The 20,588-nt window shown below is 38.2% G+C and overlaps 1 protein-coding gene across 1 annotated transcript in view; it reads left to right on the top strand.

Annotated features, from left to right (window-relative positions):
• npr2 (natriuretic peptide receptor 2) overlaps positions 1-20,588 on the top strand; it is a 105,763-nt gene that overhangs the window by 63,899 nt on the left and 21,276 nt on the right. Inside the window, exons 8-15 of the mRNA XM_060912789.1 lie at positions 1,026-1,146; positions 5,087-5,161; positions 8,565-8,639; positions 11,677-11,781; positions 16,237-16,308; positions 17,043-17,202; positions 17,295-17,450; positions 18,305-18,473. Of these exons, the coding sequence (XP_060768772.1) occupies positions 1,026-1,146; positions 5,087-5,161; positions 8,565-8,639; positions 11,677-11,781; positions 16,237-16,308; positions 17,043-17,202; positions 17,295-17,450; positions 18,305-18,473 (933 nt within the window). The remainder of the gene's footprint in view (positions 1-1,025; positions 1,147-5,086; positions 5,162-8,564; positions 8,640-11,676; positions 11,782-16,236; positions 16,309-17,042; positions 17,203-17,294; positions 17,451-18,304; positions 18,474-20,588) is intronic.

The following is a 20,588-nucleotide window of genomic DNA, read 5'->3' as shown; positions in this document are numbered from 1 at the left end:
CCTGTTCTTTAAATAAAACAGGGTGCCCACTCACACCTGATTGTCATCCCATTGCTTGAAAACACCTGACTCTAATTTCACCTTCAAATTAACTGCTAATCCTAGAGGTTCACATACTTTTGCCATTCACAGATATGTAATATTGGATCATTTTCCTCAATAAATAAATGACCGAGTATAATATTTTTGTCTTATTTGTTTAACTGGGTTCTCTTTATCTACTTTTAGGACTTGTGTGAAAATCTGATGATGTTTTAGGTCATATTTATGCAGAAATATAGAAAATTCTAAAGGGTTCACAAACTTTCAAGCACCACTGTAAATGAAACAATTGAAAGTATTATGTTTGGCTTCATCATGGAATTTCATATAACCATGTTTGACTAACGGTACAGACTCGGAACAGATGAGACCCATTGATTTTGAAGTTGACACTGCTGCCTGTTTGCCTTTAAACATCTTGTTTTCACCATCAAGCCATGCTATCGGTTCGCGACTCAGACCAGAGAGGGTAAATAAAATGAAAAAATCTATGAAAGTCTGTTAAAACTCTCCTCTTTCTGTCCTAATCACTCTGACAAGCTGCCTTCAAATAAATAATAATAGCACGCAGAGGTTCAGCTGCAGAAGCCGAACTGGTTCATGTTTAGTTTGTATTTTTCTCATATGTTTTTCAGCTCTGCTACAGTATTTTTTTTTAAGTACCCGGTATGGTCTGCTGAAATACCTTCTACCAGTTCCCTGTGTTAATCCATCATAACCACAGCCCACGTTTATATATAAAAGTACTTTGTATTTACTGCTTCTGTTATGAAACTCCTCTATATTAGCTAAAGTGGCCCAATTCTGTGGGAAAACCGCAAACCTGGCACCTCTGGTTGGGTTGTGACTTCAAAACCTCATAAGAGACATGGACCTGTGAGCAACTTGAAATGACCTCCTTCAATGATGAGTTGTTTGGATCAAATCATCTGTCAATACAGTAAAACTGAAGTTCATTGATTTCACTGTGTTGCACTCTTCAGGAAGCTGAAGTTGGAGAAGGAGCTGGCTGGAATGCTGTGGAGGATTCGATGGGAGGATCTGCAGTTTGAAAGCCCCAACAAATACCACAGGCGTGCTGGCAGCCGTCTGACTCTTTCCCAGGTATCTTTCATTCCACTCCGTTATCCTCATATCTGGTGGGCGGTTGAGCACTGATTCCTTTCCCAGCTGGACTCCGTCTGTATCCATGCCGTCCATTTTGACAACTTTCTTAGTCCTGATTTTAGAACTACAATACGTAGGGCTAAGTTTGTCCACATGACGCTTGGTTTTTTTTTTTTTAGAACTTGGCTGCTGTCAGAAAGGCTTAAAAGCCCCATTTTTGGGGGGATTTACAACCCCTGTTTAAAATTATAATCATAGCTTATTTTAGTGAGAGCGGCAACTAATTTAGCAGCTAGCATCTACCCGTGACAGGCTCTACTGTACACATGGTCATTTTTAAAACTCTTGAGACGCCTGAGTCATGACTGGCTGTCTCGTTCTCAATAGTGTTGTTGTACGCTAAAATGACTCACTGATTCTGACATTAGTATGATTGCTTAATGATCCAAAATAGCTTTAATGCGTTTTAAACTCTCTGTAGGATTCGGAAACGCTTAATGTCTACTTTGCTGTGCAGTAGCACTCACACACACACACACACACACACACACACACACACACACACACACACACACACAGACAGTGGGTTTCATTACAGTTGTCTGTGCGTGTGTGTGTGTGTGTGTGTGTGTGTGTGTGTGTGTGTGTGTACATATATACGGTGCATATGTTTATAATGAATTTTCCAGGCTCTAATACTGACACTGGCACTGCGTCCCAATCTGTCCTTCCTCATTTTACTGAAAGTGTGAGCCAGTCCACGTTCGGTTTCATGTCATTTTATTCATTCTGTTTCGTTCTGGAAACTTGTTCCATGTGCCATAATTTATAAATAACTGCTGTGTTCAAATGTGGATCAGTGTAGCATAAAAATAACGCGATTGTATTATGCGCATTTAATGTGAAACACTTAAATTAAAATTCACGGCTGAAACCATGCGCAGGATTTTTTGAAGAATGCTCATGAGCTCATTTTACTGGCACATAAATTTGAGTAATTGCGGTAAATGAGTTCCTGTAATGCTTTGAAATGAAAAGACAAGCAAAAGTATCAAATAACCAATTTGATCACCAAAACTGAAAAATAACCAAAGCTGAAAAATGAAATCGAATTATTTTGCAAATCTGTCCTTTAAGTAGGATGTTGCTCCATAAAACCAAGCTATAAAAATAAAAATATGAATATATTTCTATTGTTTACCAGCTGGGAGGTCTGTATCGTGAAATACCGTGACCGAGGTCTTGAAAGTACTGAGTGAGGCCCTCTGGGCCGAGGTCAGCATTCAAGGCCGAGGTCATGGTATTTCACCATACGGACCGACCTTAAGCTGGTAAATAATATATTTATTTTTTTCTTTACCAAATTCTAACAGAAAACGAGGGCGCCCGAAAGGGAAAACTGAGCCGAGCCGCCATTTTGAATCCTCATTCATGGCTGGAATGCAAATTGCTTCCTCCTCGGTATACAAGTGCACTTCCATGGCAGGAAAAAAACTACATTTTGCCGCCTATGTAGTCCCCTATTTATACAAATAGTTGTCATTCAGGATTCAGCCATGTTTTTGCTTGGCGTTAGCAACAGTTAGAGGTTTTTAGCTTTCTCCTGAAATGTTTTCTTTTATTTCTTCTTCCTCAGGGTAGTAAAACTCGCTTTTGCTGTGAAGACTGTCGTTATCACGAGCCATGCTGTAAAATTAATGCTATTCTCCTGAGAAATGCTGGCAAAAATTTATGATTTTTGATAATCTTATTAATAAATCTTATTAAAAAAAAGATAAATCTTGACAAAAAATGCTACTATGTTTGTTGTTGTTGTGAACGAGCGAGTCTCCAGAGGTCCATAACCAGGGTCCGTAACTGGGGTCCACATCGTAGGATACGGACCCACTCACCAGCCAATCAGAGCGCAGGATTTGATGGAAACTGGACCACGAAAAAAATAATTAACAGTTATTCCACGAAATTGAGTCATACATGAGCTGATAGCCGACGAGACGCGTAGCACAGAGTCAGCTATAAGCCATGTACGACAAGACTGAGTGGAATAACTGTTTTATTCTATCCACATTCACTTGATTTTGAGAAACAGAACATTTTAATTTTTTGCAAATTTGATCAATAAAAACTTTATACAAAACAGCTGACAAAATCATTTCCGCTTAGAATGTAAACAAACCGGCGAAATGACAGGAGCAATTTGTGAAAAATGCTATAATAATAATTCTTGAAAAATAAAAAAGATATGTTCTTACCATTTTCTGGTGTTTTGTTTTCGAGTAGAGTTTTTATTTCGTCCTCAGTTGGTTCAGCAACACGCTCCGCCATTTTCTTTTCTTCTTTTTTCGGTGTTTGTCAAGCCAACTTAAAGGTGCATTACCGCCACCGACTGGGCTGGAGTGAGGAGCAGGAGATATTGGGGGGAAAATATATTCTTTTTTTTGGTTATTTCTGTTTCTTTTAAATACTTGATAATCAAGTGATATATCTGACTTGATGCGCTCCGCCATTTGGTTTTTCTCTACTCACCGTATATGAGCTGTTAGCCTAGTAGTAGAGTAGCCAATCAGAGCACGCAATTGCTCATATCCACTGAATGTGGGTAGAATAAAAATGGATATGTATGATCTGCATATTGACCAGGATGTCATGTGTTCACGTGGTCTATAAAACCTGTTAACAGTAACATTTTGTGTCACGTTCCCATTTTTACTCTTTCTGGCCACAGTATTATCAAAAATAATATGCTTTTTTTGGTGGTCAAAGTAGAAGAGACATATTTAAAGCTTAGACATATTATGCTTGTGTTAGTTGGCTGTAAAAAAAAAAATAAGAGAAACGACTAAATATAACTTCTACAGTCATTACAATAGTGTCTTATTAAAGATCATTTGACTGTGTCGTGCCTATCAAAAAGTACACTATACGACCAGAAGTTTGCGGACACCTGACCATTCCACCCATATGTACTTGCTGAACATCCCGTTCCAGATTTATTCCCCTTTGCTGTTATAATAACTTCCACTCTTCTGGGAAGGTTTTCCACTAGATTTTGGAGCATGGCTGTGCGGATCTGTGTTCATTCAGCCACAAGAGCGTGCGTAAGATCAGGCACTGATGTTGGGTGCGGAGGCCTGGTGTGCAGTTGACCACTCAAGCGCTTCCACTCTAACCTTGTTGCATACTCTGCATGCTCTTGCGACAAGGCTTTCGCAGATAGCTTTTCGCAGACAGGTGTAATTTATCGTTGAGCGGGGTGTAATAGGTGTGCGCGATGTTATTCACCGCCACAACGCAAGGGGGCGCGAAGTCGCGAAATCGCTAGGAGTAGTTGGTGGGTGTGGTTAGTGGAGTGTTTATCCTCCGGTTACTTATAATGACTAGAACTGGAGTCGTATAGATGTACGTACTTCCTCACTTCCTCGATCAACCGCTCTTTGTGCTGCTCCATCTTCGCTCGTGTTTTTAAAAATGGTGGTCGTGAAAACAAACCAAACCGGGAAAGTAGGGAAGCGGAAGTGCGTGTACAGCGGATGTAGAATGGACCAATCAGAGCCCTCTTGTCTGCGACGCTGTCTGCGAGGCTTCTGCGGTGGTCACAATTTTTGGGAGGTGCGCGCAGAGCGTCTGCAAAGGTGGGGGGGCTACGCAGATGCCATCTGCGACACCATCTGCGAGGACTACGTTGTCAGCATAAATTGGCCTTAAGTCTTCATGGAGCTCGCTTTGTGCACAGGAACATTGCCATGCTGCAAGATGTTTGGGCTCCTTAATTCCAGTAAAGGGGAATTCCTACATGATCTTTCAAAATATAATTATGTAATCCTGCACCATGTTGGTTTATCTGAGGCTGAATCAATTCTTGTTTTTTATGTGATAAAGATGTCAACATTGTTTTTGAATGGCTGCTAACGTTGTGTCCCCTGTGTGCTCTTTGCAGAGGGGTTCCAGCTACGGCTCCTTGATCACAGCACATGGAAAACATCAGCTGTTCGCAAAAACTGGCTATTTTAAGGTGAGACTGAGTTTTTCTGACATTTTCCTTACGTCTGCTTTTCTACACACCCACACATGCATACGTACTCACTGGAGAGAGAGAGAGAGAGAGAGAGAGAGAATATAGATAGATAGGTAGAGAGAGAGAGAGAATTGAGAGGGACAGAGATGGAGGGCGAGAGAGATCCAGAGAGAGAACAGTAGAGAGAGAGATGCAGACAAGATAGATAGATAGATAGATAGATAGATAGATAGATAGATAGATAGATAGATAGATAGATAGATAGATAGATAGATAGAGAATAAGAGGAAGAGCAAGAGGGAAAGAAAAACAGTGAGAGAACAGTAGAGAGAGACAGATGCAGACAAGACAAACAGAGAGAGAGAAACTGAGAGAACAGTAGAGAGAGGGAGAGAGAGAAAGATGCAGACAAGACAGACAGACAGATAGATACGAGAGATACAAGAGATAGATAGATAGATAGATAGATAGATAGATAGATAGATAGATAGATAGATAGAATAAGAGGAAGAGCAAGAGGGAAAGAGAAAAACAGTGAGAGAACAGTAGAGAGAGACAGATGCAGACAAGACAGACAGACAGATAGAGATAGAGAGGAACTGAGAGAACAGTAGAGAGAGGGAGAGAGAGAAAGATGCAGACAAGACAGACAGGCAGACAGACAGACAGACAGACAGACAGATAGATAGATAGATAGATAGATAGATAGATAGATAGATAGATAGATAGATAGATAGAGAGAGAGAGTTGGGGAGAACAGCAGAGAGGGAGAGAGAGACAGATGCAGACAAGATAGACAGACAGACAGACAGACAGACAGAGAGAGAGAGTTGGGGAGAACAGTAGAGAGAGAAAGAGAGACAGATGCAGACAAAACAGATAGATAGATAGATAGATAGATAGATAGATAGATAGATAGATAGATAGATAGATAGATAGATAGATAGATAGATAGATAGATCCAGAGAGAGAGGGACAGAACAAGAGGGGGAGAGAGAGAGAGAGAGAGAAAGAGATGAGAGAGAGAACTTTAGAGGGAGAGAGGGAGGGAGCTGTAGGCTCTCTCGCTCTCTCTCTCTCTCTCTCTGTATTACTCTGTGATCACGTTATATTGCACCATTACTGTGTGTTGGCGCGACTGTTAACTTCTTCTCTGTGTTTGTTGTGATAAATGAATTGGCTTAGTGATGTCAATACACCAGCAGTAACAGCAGTGAGCCCTGGAGGGGTGTGTGTGTGTGTGTGTGTGTGTGTGTGTGTGTGTGTGTGTGTAACACAAGCAGTTTGAGACCATTTTCAGAGATGGAACAATTGCCCTTCTGTTAACAGATCTGTTCATTCCAGTTACATCATACATGCAGTAAACAGTACGTAAGAGTCGCTCACCTTAACCCTAATGAACGTCCAGCGCACTGAAAGCTCACACTTCTCACAGAGGCTCGTGAAGGAAAAGTGCAGCTTAAATGACACGTAATGATATTTCAGTGTTTACAGAAAGTTGTTTTTCAGAGCGATCTCAGATGGAGTTGTAGCATTTCCAGAAGTTTTTCATCTCCGCCACACAAACATGCAGACAAATTGTCTTTCAGCCAAAAAAAAAAAGCTTTACTTGTACTTCTGGTATTTTCCTTTCCATTTGTATCATCTAGAATAATTTTTATTAACCAGAATTTCTGCTTGTTCTTGTCCATTTTTAATCTGTTGTGAACTAAATAAAGTCAAATGCAAAAATTTTGACACCCTGAAGTAAGCTTTAATTTATCGAAATTAAAAAAAAGGCAAATAGTCATGAGTGGTATGTCATAGAAAAATTGAACAAGTTTCAAAGCATTTTCTTTGACTTGCGTTCTATATTTTCCTTTTGAATGTTATATTAATATTCTGTAATAATATTTTTGCTAATTCTGTTTAACTATGAGAGCTAGAGAGTGAGAGGTTGATAGTAAAACTTTGACTTCATGTTTTTGACACTATTCAAATGATTTTTCTGGTGTTTTCGTTCCATTTTTATCTGTATATTGTATAGTCGGCTTGTTCTTGGGATTTTTTTTTAAAATTCTATTTTATGTTGTTCAGTGTCTTTTTCTTTTCGTAGGTTTGATAACTTGCTGCTGTAACATCACAATTTCACAGCTTGTGATCAATAAAGTCTAGCTAGCTAGCTAATCTTATTTCACATTTCATTTTTATCCCCTGTGGGCCAAAAGGCCCGAAGGGGGATTATGTCATGGCGATTTCTGTCCGTCTGTCCATCCATCCGTCTGTCCCGGGAAAGGTGCTCACCTTCTGAAATCAACTCCTTTCACAATTTCTGGAGGAATTTCTCGAAACTTGGCAGGATTCTTTGTTATATGTCGGTTGGTAATACGCATATTGTAATTTCCTTAAATTCAGTCACATTTTACCAGAGTTACAGCCCTTGATTAACAACATTATAATTTGACAATTTCATGAGAGTGTGTTTTCCTTCTGAAATCAACTCCTCTCACAATTTGTGGAGGAATTTCACCAAACTTCGCAAAAGGCTTTGTTATATGACGGTTATATGCAGATTGAAATTTTGTTTAATTTGGGCAAATTTTACCAGAGTTATGCCCTTGATTATTAACAAACTTGTCCATTGGCAATTTCATCAAGGTGTGCTCGCTTTCTGAAATCAACTTCCCTCGCAATTTTTATCCCCCGCTGGCCGAAAGGACCGAAGGGGGATTATGTCATGGTGATGTCCGTCCGTCCGTCCTGGGAAGGGTATTCACTTTCTGATATCAACTTCTCTCCTAATTTTTGGATGAATTTCATGAAACTTGACAGAATTCTTTGTTATATGTCAGTAATACGCATATTGCAGTTTCGCTCAATTCAGTCGCATTTTACCAGAGTTATGGCATAGTTGCCAGCGGGGGATATTGTGCTCTCAGAACACTCTTATTAACTGCTTGGAGTTCTTTTTAGAGAGATAAACTTTCTTTTTTCTATGGGGGATGCAAACCTTTGCACTTATTGGGTAATATGTGGTGGGGAGGTCACTGGCACAAAGCTACTGTCAGCTATCTGTATTTACGACAATGATATTTTAATGCGAACGTGTTTATGTATCAGTGATGCCGAAATTGTGGCTTCTCTGGAAGATGATGTAATTTGTGCAGGAAAAAAAAAATCTTTAAATATTTTTTGCTGCTGACTAAAAATGAGGTGTGGCTTCAGTGGAAATTATTATTTCCAATAAATAGTGTATTACATTCGGATTTGAGTGGCACTAAAAATAGTGAGGAGAAAAAAACCCCAGTATATTTATCTTCAGGATTAAATTATGCTTTCTTGAATCACTAATACAGCTTTATTTTGTCTTTCAACGCACATGGTTGAAATGCTAAAAAGTTTTTTTTTTTCCCTCTCACAGGGAAACCTGGTGGCAATCAAGCACGTGAACAAGAGGATCGACTTGACAAGACAAGTGCTGTTTGAACTGAAGCATGTAAGGCAAGAGGTTTGTTTATTTGGTGTGTGAGAACGCATGTGTGTGTGCGAGCATGTGTGCGAGTGCGTGTGTGAGTGTGCGTAAAGTGTGTGCTATCCTGCTGTTTATGATCACTCAGTAACCTCAGTGCCCTGTGTGGTAAAAAACACATTCCCCTTTCACATCCATATTATAAGATGTGTGTGTGTGTGTGTGTGTGTGTGTGTGTACGCACGCATGTGTGTGTGTGGTGGGGGAAGTTGTTGGGGAAAGGGGTGGAGAGCAGCCTGAGGCCGTGGAAAAAGGGGAGAGCAAAGCTGGACACTGTGTTTCAAAGAACTGAAAAATGGCCAACAGTCTCTGTGAAAGTACTGGAAAATGGCCTTTAGTTAAAAAATAAAAATAAAAAGCAATTTCCAGCAATCTGCTCCAGATACAGCACACGACTCCATCAGTACTGGAACTTCCCCAATCAAGAAATTCACAAGCGTAATTCATGTCCTACACTGTCCACAATCTGTATTTTATCCAACTCTTTCGTAATTCAGACTCAGACACATCGTCATTGCTGCAGCACAGATAACATCTCCATTTCAGGCTTCGTTATTTGTTCTCCCCCCAAAGAGAACGAGCCAAAAGAAGGCACAGCTAATGGCAAACACTAAGCGCTCGTGACCCCCATCCGTGGGAGTCTGCAATTTTAGAATTCATTTTTGTGACATAACAATGGTGATTCATGTCAACTACAATACTGCTAGAGTCTTACAAAATGAAAAGGTTCCTCAGGGGTTCTTCAGGGTATTATTTATATACATTATATAAATTATATTATATATTTATATTACTAAGGCGTATTAGGGCCATATATGTAGATTAAAAAATACAGAGTTGAGTGCGGGGGTGATTTTCTAAAAACAGCAACAAAAAACAGAATTTCTAAGATTAAAAGTAGACGGCCTTTCGATTTCATAAAATCGGTGAAATTTAGTTCCCTCTGAAATTTGGTCATTGTGATATATGCTTATTTCTGTAATATCTCAACAAAAAAAAAAAAAACAGGCCGTTCTGTGGCTGGGAAGTTATTTAATTTGAGGGGATTAAAGCAAATAATGTGCATGAAATCGCTTGCTTCGTGCAGTCAAGCAGACAGAGGAAGTCCGTGTGTGTGCATGCACAGGTTTACCTTCTTCTTCTTTTGGGTTTTACAGCAGCTGGCATCCACAGTGTTGCATTACTGCCATCTACAGGTTTACCTTTGAGCGTGCACTGACAGTTCCATCATTCTGTCGCTAAACGAACAGTTGATCACACCGAGGTGCTCGCTGACCGCCGATATTTATTAGTTTAGTCCTGCATTTCCTTTCCATCATATATAACATAACGTTTTTTCTTCTCACTTTCTGTTACTGCAGTCGGTCTTTCACATTTCATTCACACACTCACGTCCTCCATTGTTCTTTCCTGTTTCAAATTTGTACCCCACAATGCCTTGCATGAACGGGGAAAGCCCACCACGTGATGCATGATGCAGTATCTTGTATTGGATCATGGTGAAGCAGGAAAAAATAGTGGAGAATTTAGGGCCACATGGCCTTAAATGAATTAATTGTTCTATTTAAAAAAAAAACTAATACAATTGGAAGTCTGTGATTTGAATTCAGTAGCTTTCGATCCACTAAACAAAAATAATTGGGTGTCAGGGAAAATTCTTTTTTTATGACCTACACTTGAAAAATCTGAAAGGCAGTCTACCTTTAAAGTTGGAAATTTACAAGAAAATAACTCAGAAATTCCAAGACAAAAAAGTCACAAATTTATAAGAAATAAAATGTGTGTTTTTTGTTCGACTTAGCTGTTTATAAATGTATAATTATTGTACAAGAGTAGTTTCCTGTTACCTTCGGTGCACAGATTCTTCTCAACCACCCATATCTCTATTACTTTGAAACAACTGAGCCGAGACTTATAGGAAATGCACTCTTTCCTCCTCAATCATACAATATAAAAGAATAAAGTACTACGAGATTTTCTCCTACATTTCCCAGAATGCACTGCAGCCAGGAAGCATGAGATATTTTTTTTTCTTGTAAATTTGAGATTTTTTTTAATATCTTGGAATTTCTGATTTTTCAATCTTGATATTTCTGTGTTTTTTCTTGGAATTTTTGAGTTTATTTTCCTCGCAAATTTACAACTTTATAATCTCAGAGAATATCTGAGTGTTTTTTTTCTCATAAATGTGTGACTGTAACCTTGGAGGTTTTTTTTTTTCCTCAGAATATTATCACCCTCCTCAGCTCCTCAGCTTTTTATTTTACCTACAGTGGCTGTCGTATATTAATATGTTATTAATAATAAATTGTTATCGTTATGTTATGTTGTCACATGTTAATGTGTTCATTTCCTGAGCAAAACCTAAACTACCCAAAAACAAGTATAAATAATGTCACTTGGGCTTAGATCTAACAGCTGATTTAATAAAACTGTCAAATCTAAATTTTAACACACTGTAATTAGTTTGGATTCTGTCAGTAAAAAGTCCAGGAATAATAAGCGGTCGCTCCAATAAATAAATACAGTCGTACATGTTTGCCTAATGTGCCTAATATTTGAAAAGATGGACTGTGTATATAAACTAAATCAGTGCAGTGATCATAAAGGGTCCCAGCACATTAATTTATCCTGCTGCCTGCACTAGGATTTAATAAAGGAGTGTTCAGGACTGGATAGGTTTGATTGGGGAAACCACATAAGGAAAGAAGTAGTAAAATTTCAGCAGGGGGAATATTCTGTAGCTCCTCACCAGGGAGGTGATTATGTAGGTCAAAGGATATGCTAACTGACCTTCGCCTGGGGACGTTAAAGAGGTTCTTTCACTTTTGAAAACGCAGGGTTTAGAGGTTCCTGAGATCATATCAGTTGAGAATAAAACAATGTTATAACGACCTGTATTTATTCCCCATTATTCTTGCTCATTTGAGATTGTCCTAATTTGTGAATTGGGCTCTAATTAGAGTTATCACTGAAAAAAATGCCTTTTTGGGGATGGTTGTAGATGAGGGATGTCCAGTTCAACCATCTCACCAGGTTTATTGGTGCCTGTATCGATCCTCCAAACGTCTGCATTGTGACTGAATATTGCCCGAGAGGTAGCCTACAGGTAAACACCTGCTTTCTTTACTCTACTGTACACATTTTTTGTCTCTTTCTTAAGTTCTAGATATTTATATTTCCATTTTCATGTAATTAGCAAGACGCTAGAATATTTGTGACTGTATAAATATATGAAAACATTTATATGTATTGTATTTTTAGCCTTTAATTTCTGTGGTACATTAACTGATTATTTTTTTGAGTATTATGAATTCTACAAGCATGTACAGTGGTATGCAAAAGTTTGGGCACCCCTGGTCAAAATTGCTGTTACTGTGAACAGTTAAGCAAGTTGAAGATGAAATGATCTCCAAAAGGCATAAAGTTAAAGATGACTCATTCCCTTTGTATTTTAAGCAAAAAAAAATTATTTTCATCTTTTACATTTTCAAAATGACAAAAAAGGAAAAGGGCCCCAAGCAAAAGTTTGGGCACCCTGCATGGTTAGTACCTAGTAACACCCCCTTTGGCAAGTATCACAGCTTGTAAACACTTTTTGTAGCCAGCTAATAATCTTTCAGTTCTTACCTGGAGGATTTTCACACATTCGTCCTTGCAAAAGGCTTCCAGTTCTACAAGTTTCTTGGGCTGTCTTGCATGCACTGCTCTTTTGAGATCTATCCACAGATTTTCAATGATGTTTAGGTCAGGGGACTGTGAGGGCCCGGGCAAAACCTTCAGCTTGTGCCTCTTGAGGTATTCCATTGTAGATTTTGAGGTGTGTTTTGGATCATCATCTTATTGTACTGTAGGACCCGTCCTCTTTTTAACTTCAACTTTTTTACAGATGGTGTGATGTTTGCTTCTAGAATTTGCTGGTATTTATTCGAATCCATGCTTCCCTCGACCAATGAAATGTGCCCTGTGCCACTGGCTGCAACACAACCCCAAAGCATGATCGATCCACACCCATGCTTCAGAGTTGGAGAGGTGTCCTTTTCCTGGAATTTGGCACCCTTTTTTCTCCAAACATACCTTTGCACATTGTGGCCAAAAAGTTCTATTTTGATTTCATCAGTCCACAGGACTTGTTTCCAAAATGCATCAGGCTTATTTAGATGTTCATTTGCAAACTTCAGATGCTGAATTTTGTGGCTAGGACGCAGGAACGGTTTTCTTCTGATGACTCTTCCATGAAGGTCATATTTGTTCAGGTGTCGCTGCATAGTAGAACAGTGCACCACCACTCCAGGGTCTGCTAAAGCTTTCTGAAGGTCTTTTGCAGTCAAACAGGGGTTTTTATTTGCCTTTCTAGCAATCCAACAAGCAGTTCTTTCAGAAAGTTTTCTTCATCTTCCAGACCTCACCTTGATCTCCACTGTTTCTGTTAACTGCCATTTCTTAATAACATTACAATCTGAGGAAACAGCTACCTGAAAACACTGCTACGTTCTTGTAGCCTTCTTCTGCTTTGTGAGCATCAATTATTTTATTATTCAGAATGCGAGGGAGTTGCTTAGAGGAGCCCATGGCTGTTGATTTTAGGGACAAGTTTGAGGAGTCAGAGAATTTATACAGCTTTGAAATCTGCATCATCTGACCTTTCCTAACGAAGAATTTGAACAAGCCACAGCTCGATCAGCTAATTAAGGTCTGGAACCTTGGTAAAAGTTACCTGAGAACTCAAATGTATTGGGGTGCCCAAACTTTCGCATGGTGTTCCTTTTCTTTTTTCACTCTCCAATTGTACAAAACAAAAATAATACACAAATCTTGCAGAAAACGCTGAAAAGAAATGTCTCATCTTTATCTTTATGCCTTTTGGTGATCAGTTCATCTTCTGCTCGCTTAACTATTCACAGTGACAGACATTTTCAGTAAGGGTGCCCAAACTTTTGCATGCCACTGTAGTTCTGAACATAACCCGTTAAAAACCTCTGTCACTGGGTATTGTGCTTCTTTTTTGTAGTATTTTATGCTGTCAGGTTAGCTCATGCTAGCTATAGCAGTTTACGAATGTCATTTAAAAATTTAATTTTATAAAATTTCATCCTGAAACAACTTTTAAATGTGAATAACTACTAATATTAGCCAGGGAACTAACATGAGCTCATCCAACAGGATTTCTGACAGGATTGTTAAATCATGTCCATAAATGTTATCATTTTTGCAGATATTAGCCAGACAGCTCGTTAAAATTTGCTATGGATAAAATTAGCATTAAAAATGATACCATTTATTAACATGACCTAAAAATCATGCTGGAAATATTGTCTTATGTTAGCTAGCTGACTAATGTTAATGGAGAACGGTATTAATGTTTATGAATATGACTGAAAATCCTGTCAGATGTTCTTTTGGGTTAGCAAAAGTTGCTTAGCTGTCTAGCAATGAAAGTTCTTACTTTTTGTTTTTAATATGACCTGTCAGATGAGCTGATATTAGCTATCTGGCTATTATTAGCAGGTGAAATGATAGCATTTATTAATATGACTTAAAATCCTGTCAGAAATGATGTCAGTTAAGTTTATATTAGCTATCTTGTTGATGTTAGCAGTAAGGGTTATTAGCATTAGTATAACTTAAAACTCCTGTCAGGTTATCAGGTAATTAAATGATAACATTTGTGATTAAGGCTTAAAATCCTGTCTGAAATCCTGTCAGGTTAGCTAGCAGGCTAATATCATGTATGGAAATATGTACAATTATGAATACCAGCGACTTTCTCAATGTTTGGTCTTAAAGCCTTGCAGAGAGACCTTTAGCGAATATTTTTCATTAGTTTGCAAACAGTTTACAACCCCGATTCCAAAAAAGTTGGCACAAAGTACAAATTGTAAATAAAAACGGAATGCAATAATTTACAAATCTCAAAAACTGATATTGTATTCACAATAGAACATAGACAACATATCAAATGTCGAAAGTGAGACATTTTGAAATTTCATGCCAAATATTGGCTCATTTGAAATTTCATGACAGCAACACATCTCAAAAAAGTTGGGACAGGGGCAATAAGAGGCTGGAAAAGTTAAAGGTACAAAAAAGGAACAGCTGGAGGACCAAATTGCAACTCATTAGGTCAATTGGCAATAGGTCATTAACATGACTGGGTATAAAAAGAGCATCTTGGAGTGGCAGCGGCTCTCAGAAGTAAAGATGTGAAGAGGATCACCAATCCCCCTAATTCTGCGCCGACAAATAGTGGAGCAATATCAGAAAGGAGTTCGACAGTGTAAAATTGCAAAGAGTTTGAACATATCATCATCTACAGTGCATAATATCATCAAAAGATTCAGAGAACCTGGAAGAATCTCTGTGCGTAAGGGTCAAGGCCGGAAAACCATACTGGGTGCCCGTGATCTTCGGGCCCTTAGACGGCACTGCATCACATACAGGCATGCTTCTGTATTGGAAATCACAAAATGGGCTCAGGAATATTTCCAGAGAACATTATCTGTGAACACAATTCACCATGCCATCCACCGTTGCCAGCTAAAACTCTATAGTTTAAAGAAGAAGCCGTATCTAAACATGATCCAGAAGCGCAGACGTCTTCTCTGGGCCAAGGCTCATTTAAAATGGACTGTGGCAAGGTGGAAAACTGTTCTGTGGTCAGACGAATCAAAATTTGAAGTTCTTTATGGAAATCAGGGACGCCGTGTCATTCGGACTAAAGGGGAGAAGGACGACCCAAGTTGTTATCAGCGCTCAGTTCAGAAGCCTGCATCTCTGATGGTATGGGGTTGCATTAGTGCGTGTGGCATGGGCAGCTTACACATCTGGAAAGATACCATCAATGCTGAAAGGTATATCCAGGTTCTAAAGCAACATATGCTCCCATCCAGACGACGTCTCTTTCAGGGAAGACCTTGCATTTTCCAACATGACAATGCCAAACCACATACTGCATCAATTACAGCATCATGGCTGTGTAGAAGAAGGGTCCGGGTACTGAACTGGCCAGCCTGCAGTCCAGATCTTTCACCCATAGAAAACATTTGGCGCATCATAAAACAGAAGATACGACAAAAAAGACCTAAGACAGTTGAGCAACTAGAATCCTACATTAGACAAGAATGGGTTAACATTCCTATCCCTAAACTTGAGCAACTTGTCTCCTCAGTCCCCAAATGTTTACAGACTGTTGTAAAGAGAAAAGGGGATGTCTCACAGTGGGAAACATGGCCTTGTCCCAACTTTTTTGAGATGTGTTGTTGTCATGAAATTTAAAATGACCTAATTTTTCTCTTTAAATGATACATTTTCTCAGTTTAACCATTTGATATGTCATCTATGTTCTATTCTGAATAAAATATGGAATTTTGAAACTTCCACATCATTGCATTCCGTTTTTATTTACAATTTGTACTTTGTCCCAACTTTTTTGGAATCGGGGTTGTATTGTCATTAGACAATGAACCACCAGAAACAAATTCAAATGTTCATTCAGGACAGAAATGACTCGACACTTTTTTTTTTTTGGATGTCCACGGTGTTGATTTCAGTTTTGTTCTTGCAGGACATTTTGGAAAACGAGAGCATCAACCTGGACTGGATGTTCCGGTTCTCACTGATCAATGACATTGTCAAGGTGTGTGAGAATGCAGTTTACCAAAGCATTCAGCTGTCTCACGGTGATGCGCAACTAATAGCTTTCTCAACTACACGTAAGCCGTGGAAAAGCTGAATTCATGCAGTAAATAATTGGTTTTGCTGAAAGGGTTTTAATAGTCGTAATAGCCTTTGTGTTGCCTTGGTGATTTTCGTGTGTGAAAGGAACCCCATTAATGATCAAAAAGAGATAGAATAATGGTACTTTTGAAAGGTGGGTAGAAAAGTAATTGTAATTCATCTCGTCTTTTTTGGAGCCGAGACACAAAAAAGCCCCAGTGAAAACGTTGGTCTGCTAATAGATCGTTTAAGTAATCAGCCAACACAGGGAGAAGACTATGTTGGAAAAGAAATTGTACTTTGGGTTTATGTTTGTGTGACAGAAATTATGGTCACCTTTGAATTACCTTTTTACTTTAGAAAGTCTTTTAATTTAGAAAATATTGCAGATAATGTTTTTTTGAGTGGCCTGTTTATGGTCTGTCATTTACAAATGAATTCCATGATTTAAACTGCTGTAATTAATCCTATTAGCCTTCTGGTGTTTAAAAAAATTATTCTTTTTAGTGTATATGTAATTAATGTTTTTATGTAGCTCAAGAGCACTTCTGATGTATTTTCTGTTATATTTAGGCCAAAAAAAAGGTCGGAATGAATGAAGAGAAATAAAATGTGCCAGAACTCACAACATTGTGTGATTTCTTTTGCTTCCAGGGAATGAACTATCTGCACAACAGCTACATTGGCTCCCATGGAAATTTGAAATCATCGAACTGCGTGGTGGACAGTCGCTTTGTCCTGAAAATTACAGATTATGGTCTGGCAAGCTTTCGGTTGTCCAATGAGAATGAAGACTCGCATGAGCTTTATGCAAGTAAGCAAATGTTAAGCTAAACATGCAGACGTTCAGTGTTAGTAATTAACGAATCAAATGGCTTATTGTCTGTTCATGCTTTTATATTTCAGGAAAACTATGGACAGCTCCAGAGTTACTGATATACGACAGACCACCACCACAGGGAACCCAGAGAGGAGATGTGTACAGTTTTGGTATCATCCTGCAAGAGATAGCTTTGAGAAATGGGCCGTTCTATGTAGAAGGCATGGATCTGAGCCCAAAAGGTAAATTATATTTACTTTTTCATATTGTTTGATTGAATACTCTCCATATGTGTGCTCATATTAATTTAAGCCTAATAGTCTAATAGCATGTTCACAGTGGAGAGTGGGTCATGATACAACACGGTGATCCAAACCCAAAAGTAGGAGGAGTTTTTAGGATGACTAATGATGAACAATAAAATGCTGTGTGAAATTCACAGGAAAAAAAAAACCAATACTTATTTATAGCTTATTTAATGTAAGTGGCATTGTTGCTGGTTTTTCCCTCACAGAGTGCCAAAATTTTAACAGTAGTGAAAATAGAAAGAATGCATAACAATAAAATACAAAAAAAAAAAAAAAAAAACACACACAATTTCTATGGCTAATTCCGAAGTACTGTTTGTTTAGACTTTTAGTGCACTATTATTCCCTATGTAGTGAGCGCACACAGTGAATAAGAAGCCATTTTTAATTTGGGCGAACCTGAAAATGTTGGCTTTTAAATGAAAAGTGGGTGCATTATTGTGGATAAACAAATAAAAATGAATCTCAGACAATAAATTGTATTATATGTGATGCCTGCTGGAGCTTCCAAGAAAGGAAGTACTGTATTTGAAAAAAAAAAAAAAACTTTATTAGACAGTCGTGTTACTACTACTGAATCGCTGTACTGTTCAGGGGTGGGTTTCCCAAAAGCCTCTTAACGCTAAGAGCATCTTAACTAGGAGAGAGAGTGTTCATTGTGATGCTCGCTCTACCATTTAACGATGACCTTTGTGCTACGATACTTTTGGGAAATCCACCCCTGTCCAATAGAAAAGACACTGTGCATGTTCGTTTACTTATGTTCATGCAGATGTCCTGTGTTTCAGAGATAATCCAGAAAGTGCGGAATGGTCAGGCGCCCTATTTCCGTCCCACGACGGATAACTCGTGCCATTGTGAGGAGCTGACTACCCTGATGGAGAGCTGTTGGGCAGAGGATCCCAACGAGCGCCCAGACTTCAGCCACATCAAGATCTTTATCACCAAACTCAACAAGTGAGTGCAGCTGCTAATGACATCCTGGAGCTTTGGCGTGATTCGGGTTTCTTTGACCTTAAAGATATAGGTGTGATGGATGTTAATTATTTTAGCGTCATATTTTCTTTCTTACTTGCTCAAAATATATGCTGTGTTCAAATCAAGGAAGCAATGTTGGTAAAATGCTGTGATGTATATCATACTGTGAATTTTTGATGTCGAGAAAGGATATAACATTTTACATAAACACAATAAGGTGTACTGTAGGAGGCGAAAGCAATGGCTTGTCGCAAACATGATATTCATTCCATGGGATTTTAAAGTTCAGAGAGTGTAGCGTTTAGTTAAATGTTCACAAAGTGTAGTTTAAAAGTCTTTTTTTCCATTTCGCTGAAGGTGAAGAGGTGTATCATTTTTAGCTGTTCAATCTGAGAGATTTATTTAAAACTATATACTGTATCTATGCAAAGCTTATTCAAAAGTCCGTAGCAATATATATTATTGTCGTACGAATACTTCATGAATGCTGATCTTAAACATTCATGAATACTGCACGAATGTTTCTGGAAAATGTGCTATTCATATAAATGCATTTTCACTCTTCATATACACTGTAAACAGTTAGAAACCCAGTTTGCTGCTACGACACTTTCTAGATACCAGTTTTAATTTTTCCTTTTTTTTGAAACCCTCAGCCATTATTTCTGCTCCAACCTTTCTAATGAGTAGTACTTAGAAAAGAATTCATCAATTATTGCCCCATGTCGTAATCGTTCAATGATATATTTCAAATGTCAAATAAATGTTATGCAAAAATTTTTTATCTTGTCATTCTGAATAGAATGATAGTGTTGAATTTGCTGTTAACTCTTATCCGTGTGCTTTTTTTTTTAATCTTCAAGGCTTGGCACTTTGGCATTTGATTGATAAATGACGTCTAATATGGATTAAAAAATGTCACTGATTTACTAGGACAACTTGACATGTTAAAATGTTTTGCGAAAACGTTTGCCAGGCATCATTAATTTAAAAATGGACCTCTTTTCATAATGAAATTCATGGCATGTGGTGGTACATGATGGGGATACTGTTGATATGCAAAAGAATTGGAAAAAAATGAACAATTATGCACTTTAGCTATTTCTTATCACTAAAAGCTGCTGTAGGTTTGCATAAATTATTATTCAGCTCTCAATTTAATTCACTATACATCATGATTAATGTCATTCACCTCCCACAAAGGTTTTCCTTATCCTCTATGTATTTCACCACATGTATTTCACAAAGTCCAGTTAAAAATCTTTTCACCTTTTATTCATCCTCGGTCGCTGTTATACATGAAATGCAAATAGGAATTAGTAACAAAAAAGGTGCATTTATCAAGATTTATTCCAGAGATGAGCTTTTTCAGACTCATAGTTTTGTAATAGTGCATGTAGGTGTGTGAGTTCTGACCCAGAATAGATCTGAATCATTCCGTGCTCTGAGTTAGGGCACCAACTGAAGATGATTCAACCCAGATCTACATGTCTCGCATAGATTTTCAACCTTACATTTGTAGCACAAGTCTGCATACTGCTATATTAAAAGGAACCAGAGTGGACTGAGATCGTGATCATGTCACGCATTAGAGGTAAAGCATCCTCCTGTGAGTGGTCGTTAATTAGCCACAAGCAAATAATTGCTTAAAAATTCAATGGAAATTAAAATGACTAACCTGTTGGGGGACAAATCATTATCCATTTGGAGCCAGCAATCCTTGATTCCGATCGCTTCAGAAATCCTGTCATGTTAGTAAAATGGCTACCACTGGCAGTGAACCTTATTAACATTTATAAATACAGTACCGTGTAAAAGTCTTAGGCCCACCTAAAACCCAGTAGCCTTCATTATGTTTTCTTTTTTAATCTGAAAAGTGCGCTCTTATGTAATATGCTGCTCAGATACAAGCATTTTTTTCCCCTGTAACATTTAATTTTGTGCTGGAAAACGAACGTTTGGATCTCTAAAATGTTTTAGTACATAGTACAATGCTATAACAAAGTTTGTATGAAAAAAATAGGGTGCCTAAGAGTTTTGCACAGTACTGTATGTCTTTATAATTCTGTGAGAAATCCTGTCAGGTTAGCAAGC

Source organism: Neoarius graeffei, chromosome 28 (genome assembly GCF_027579695.1).
Source record: "Neoarius graeffei isolate fNeoGra1 chromosome 28, fNeoGra1.pri, whole genome shotgun sequence".
Classification (NCBI taxonomy): domain Eukaryota; kingdom Metazoa; phylum Chordata; class Actinopteri; order Siluriformes; family Ariidae; genus Neoarius; species Neoarius graeffei.
Note: the sequence above shows the minus strand (reverse complement) of the source record. Positions and strands in the feature narration are given on the sequence as shown.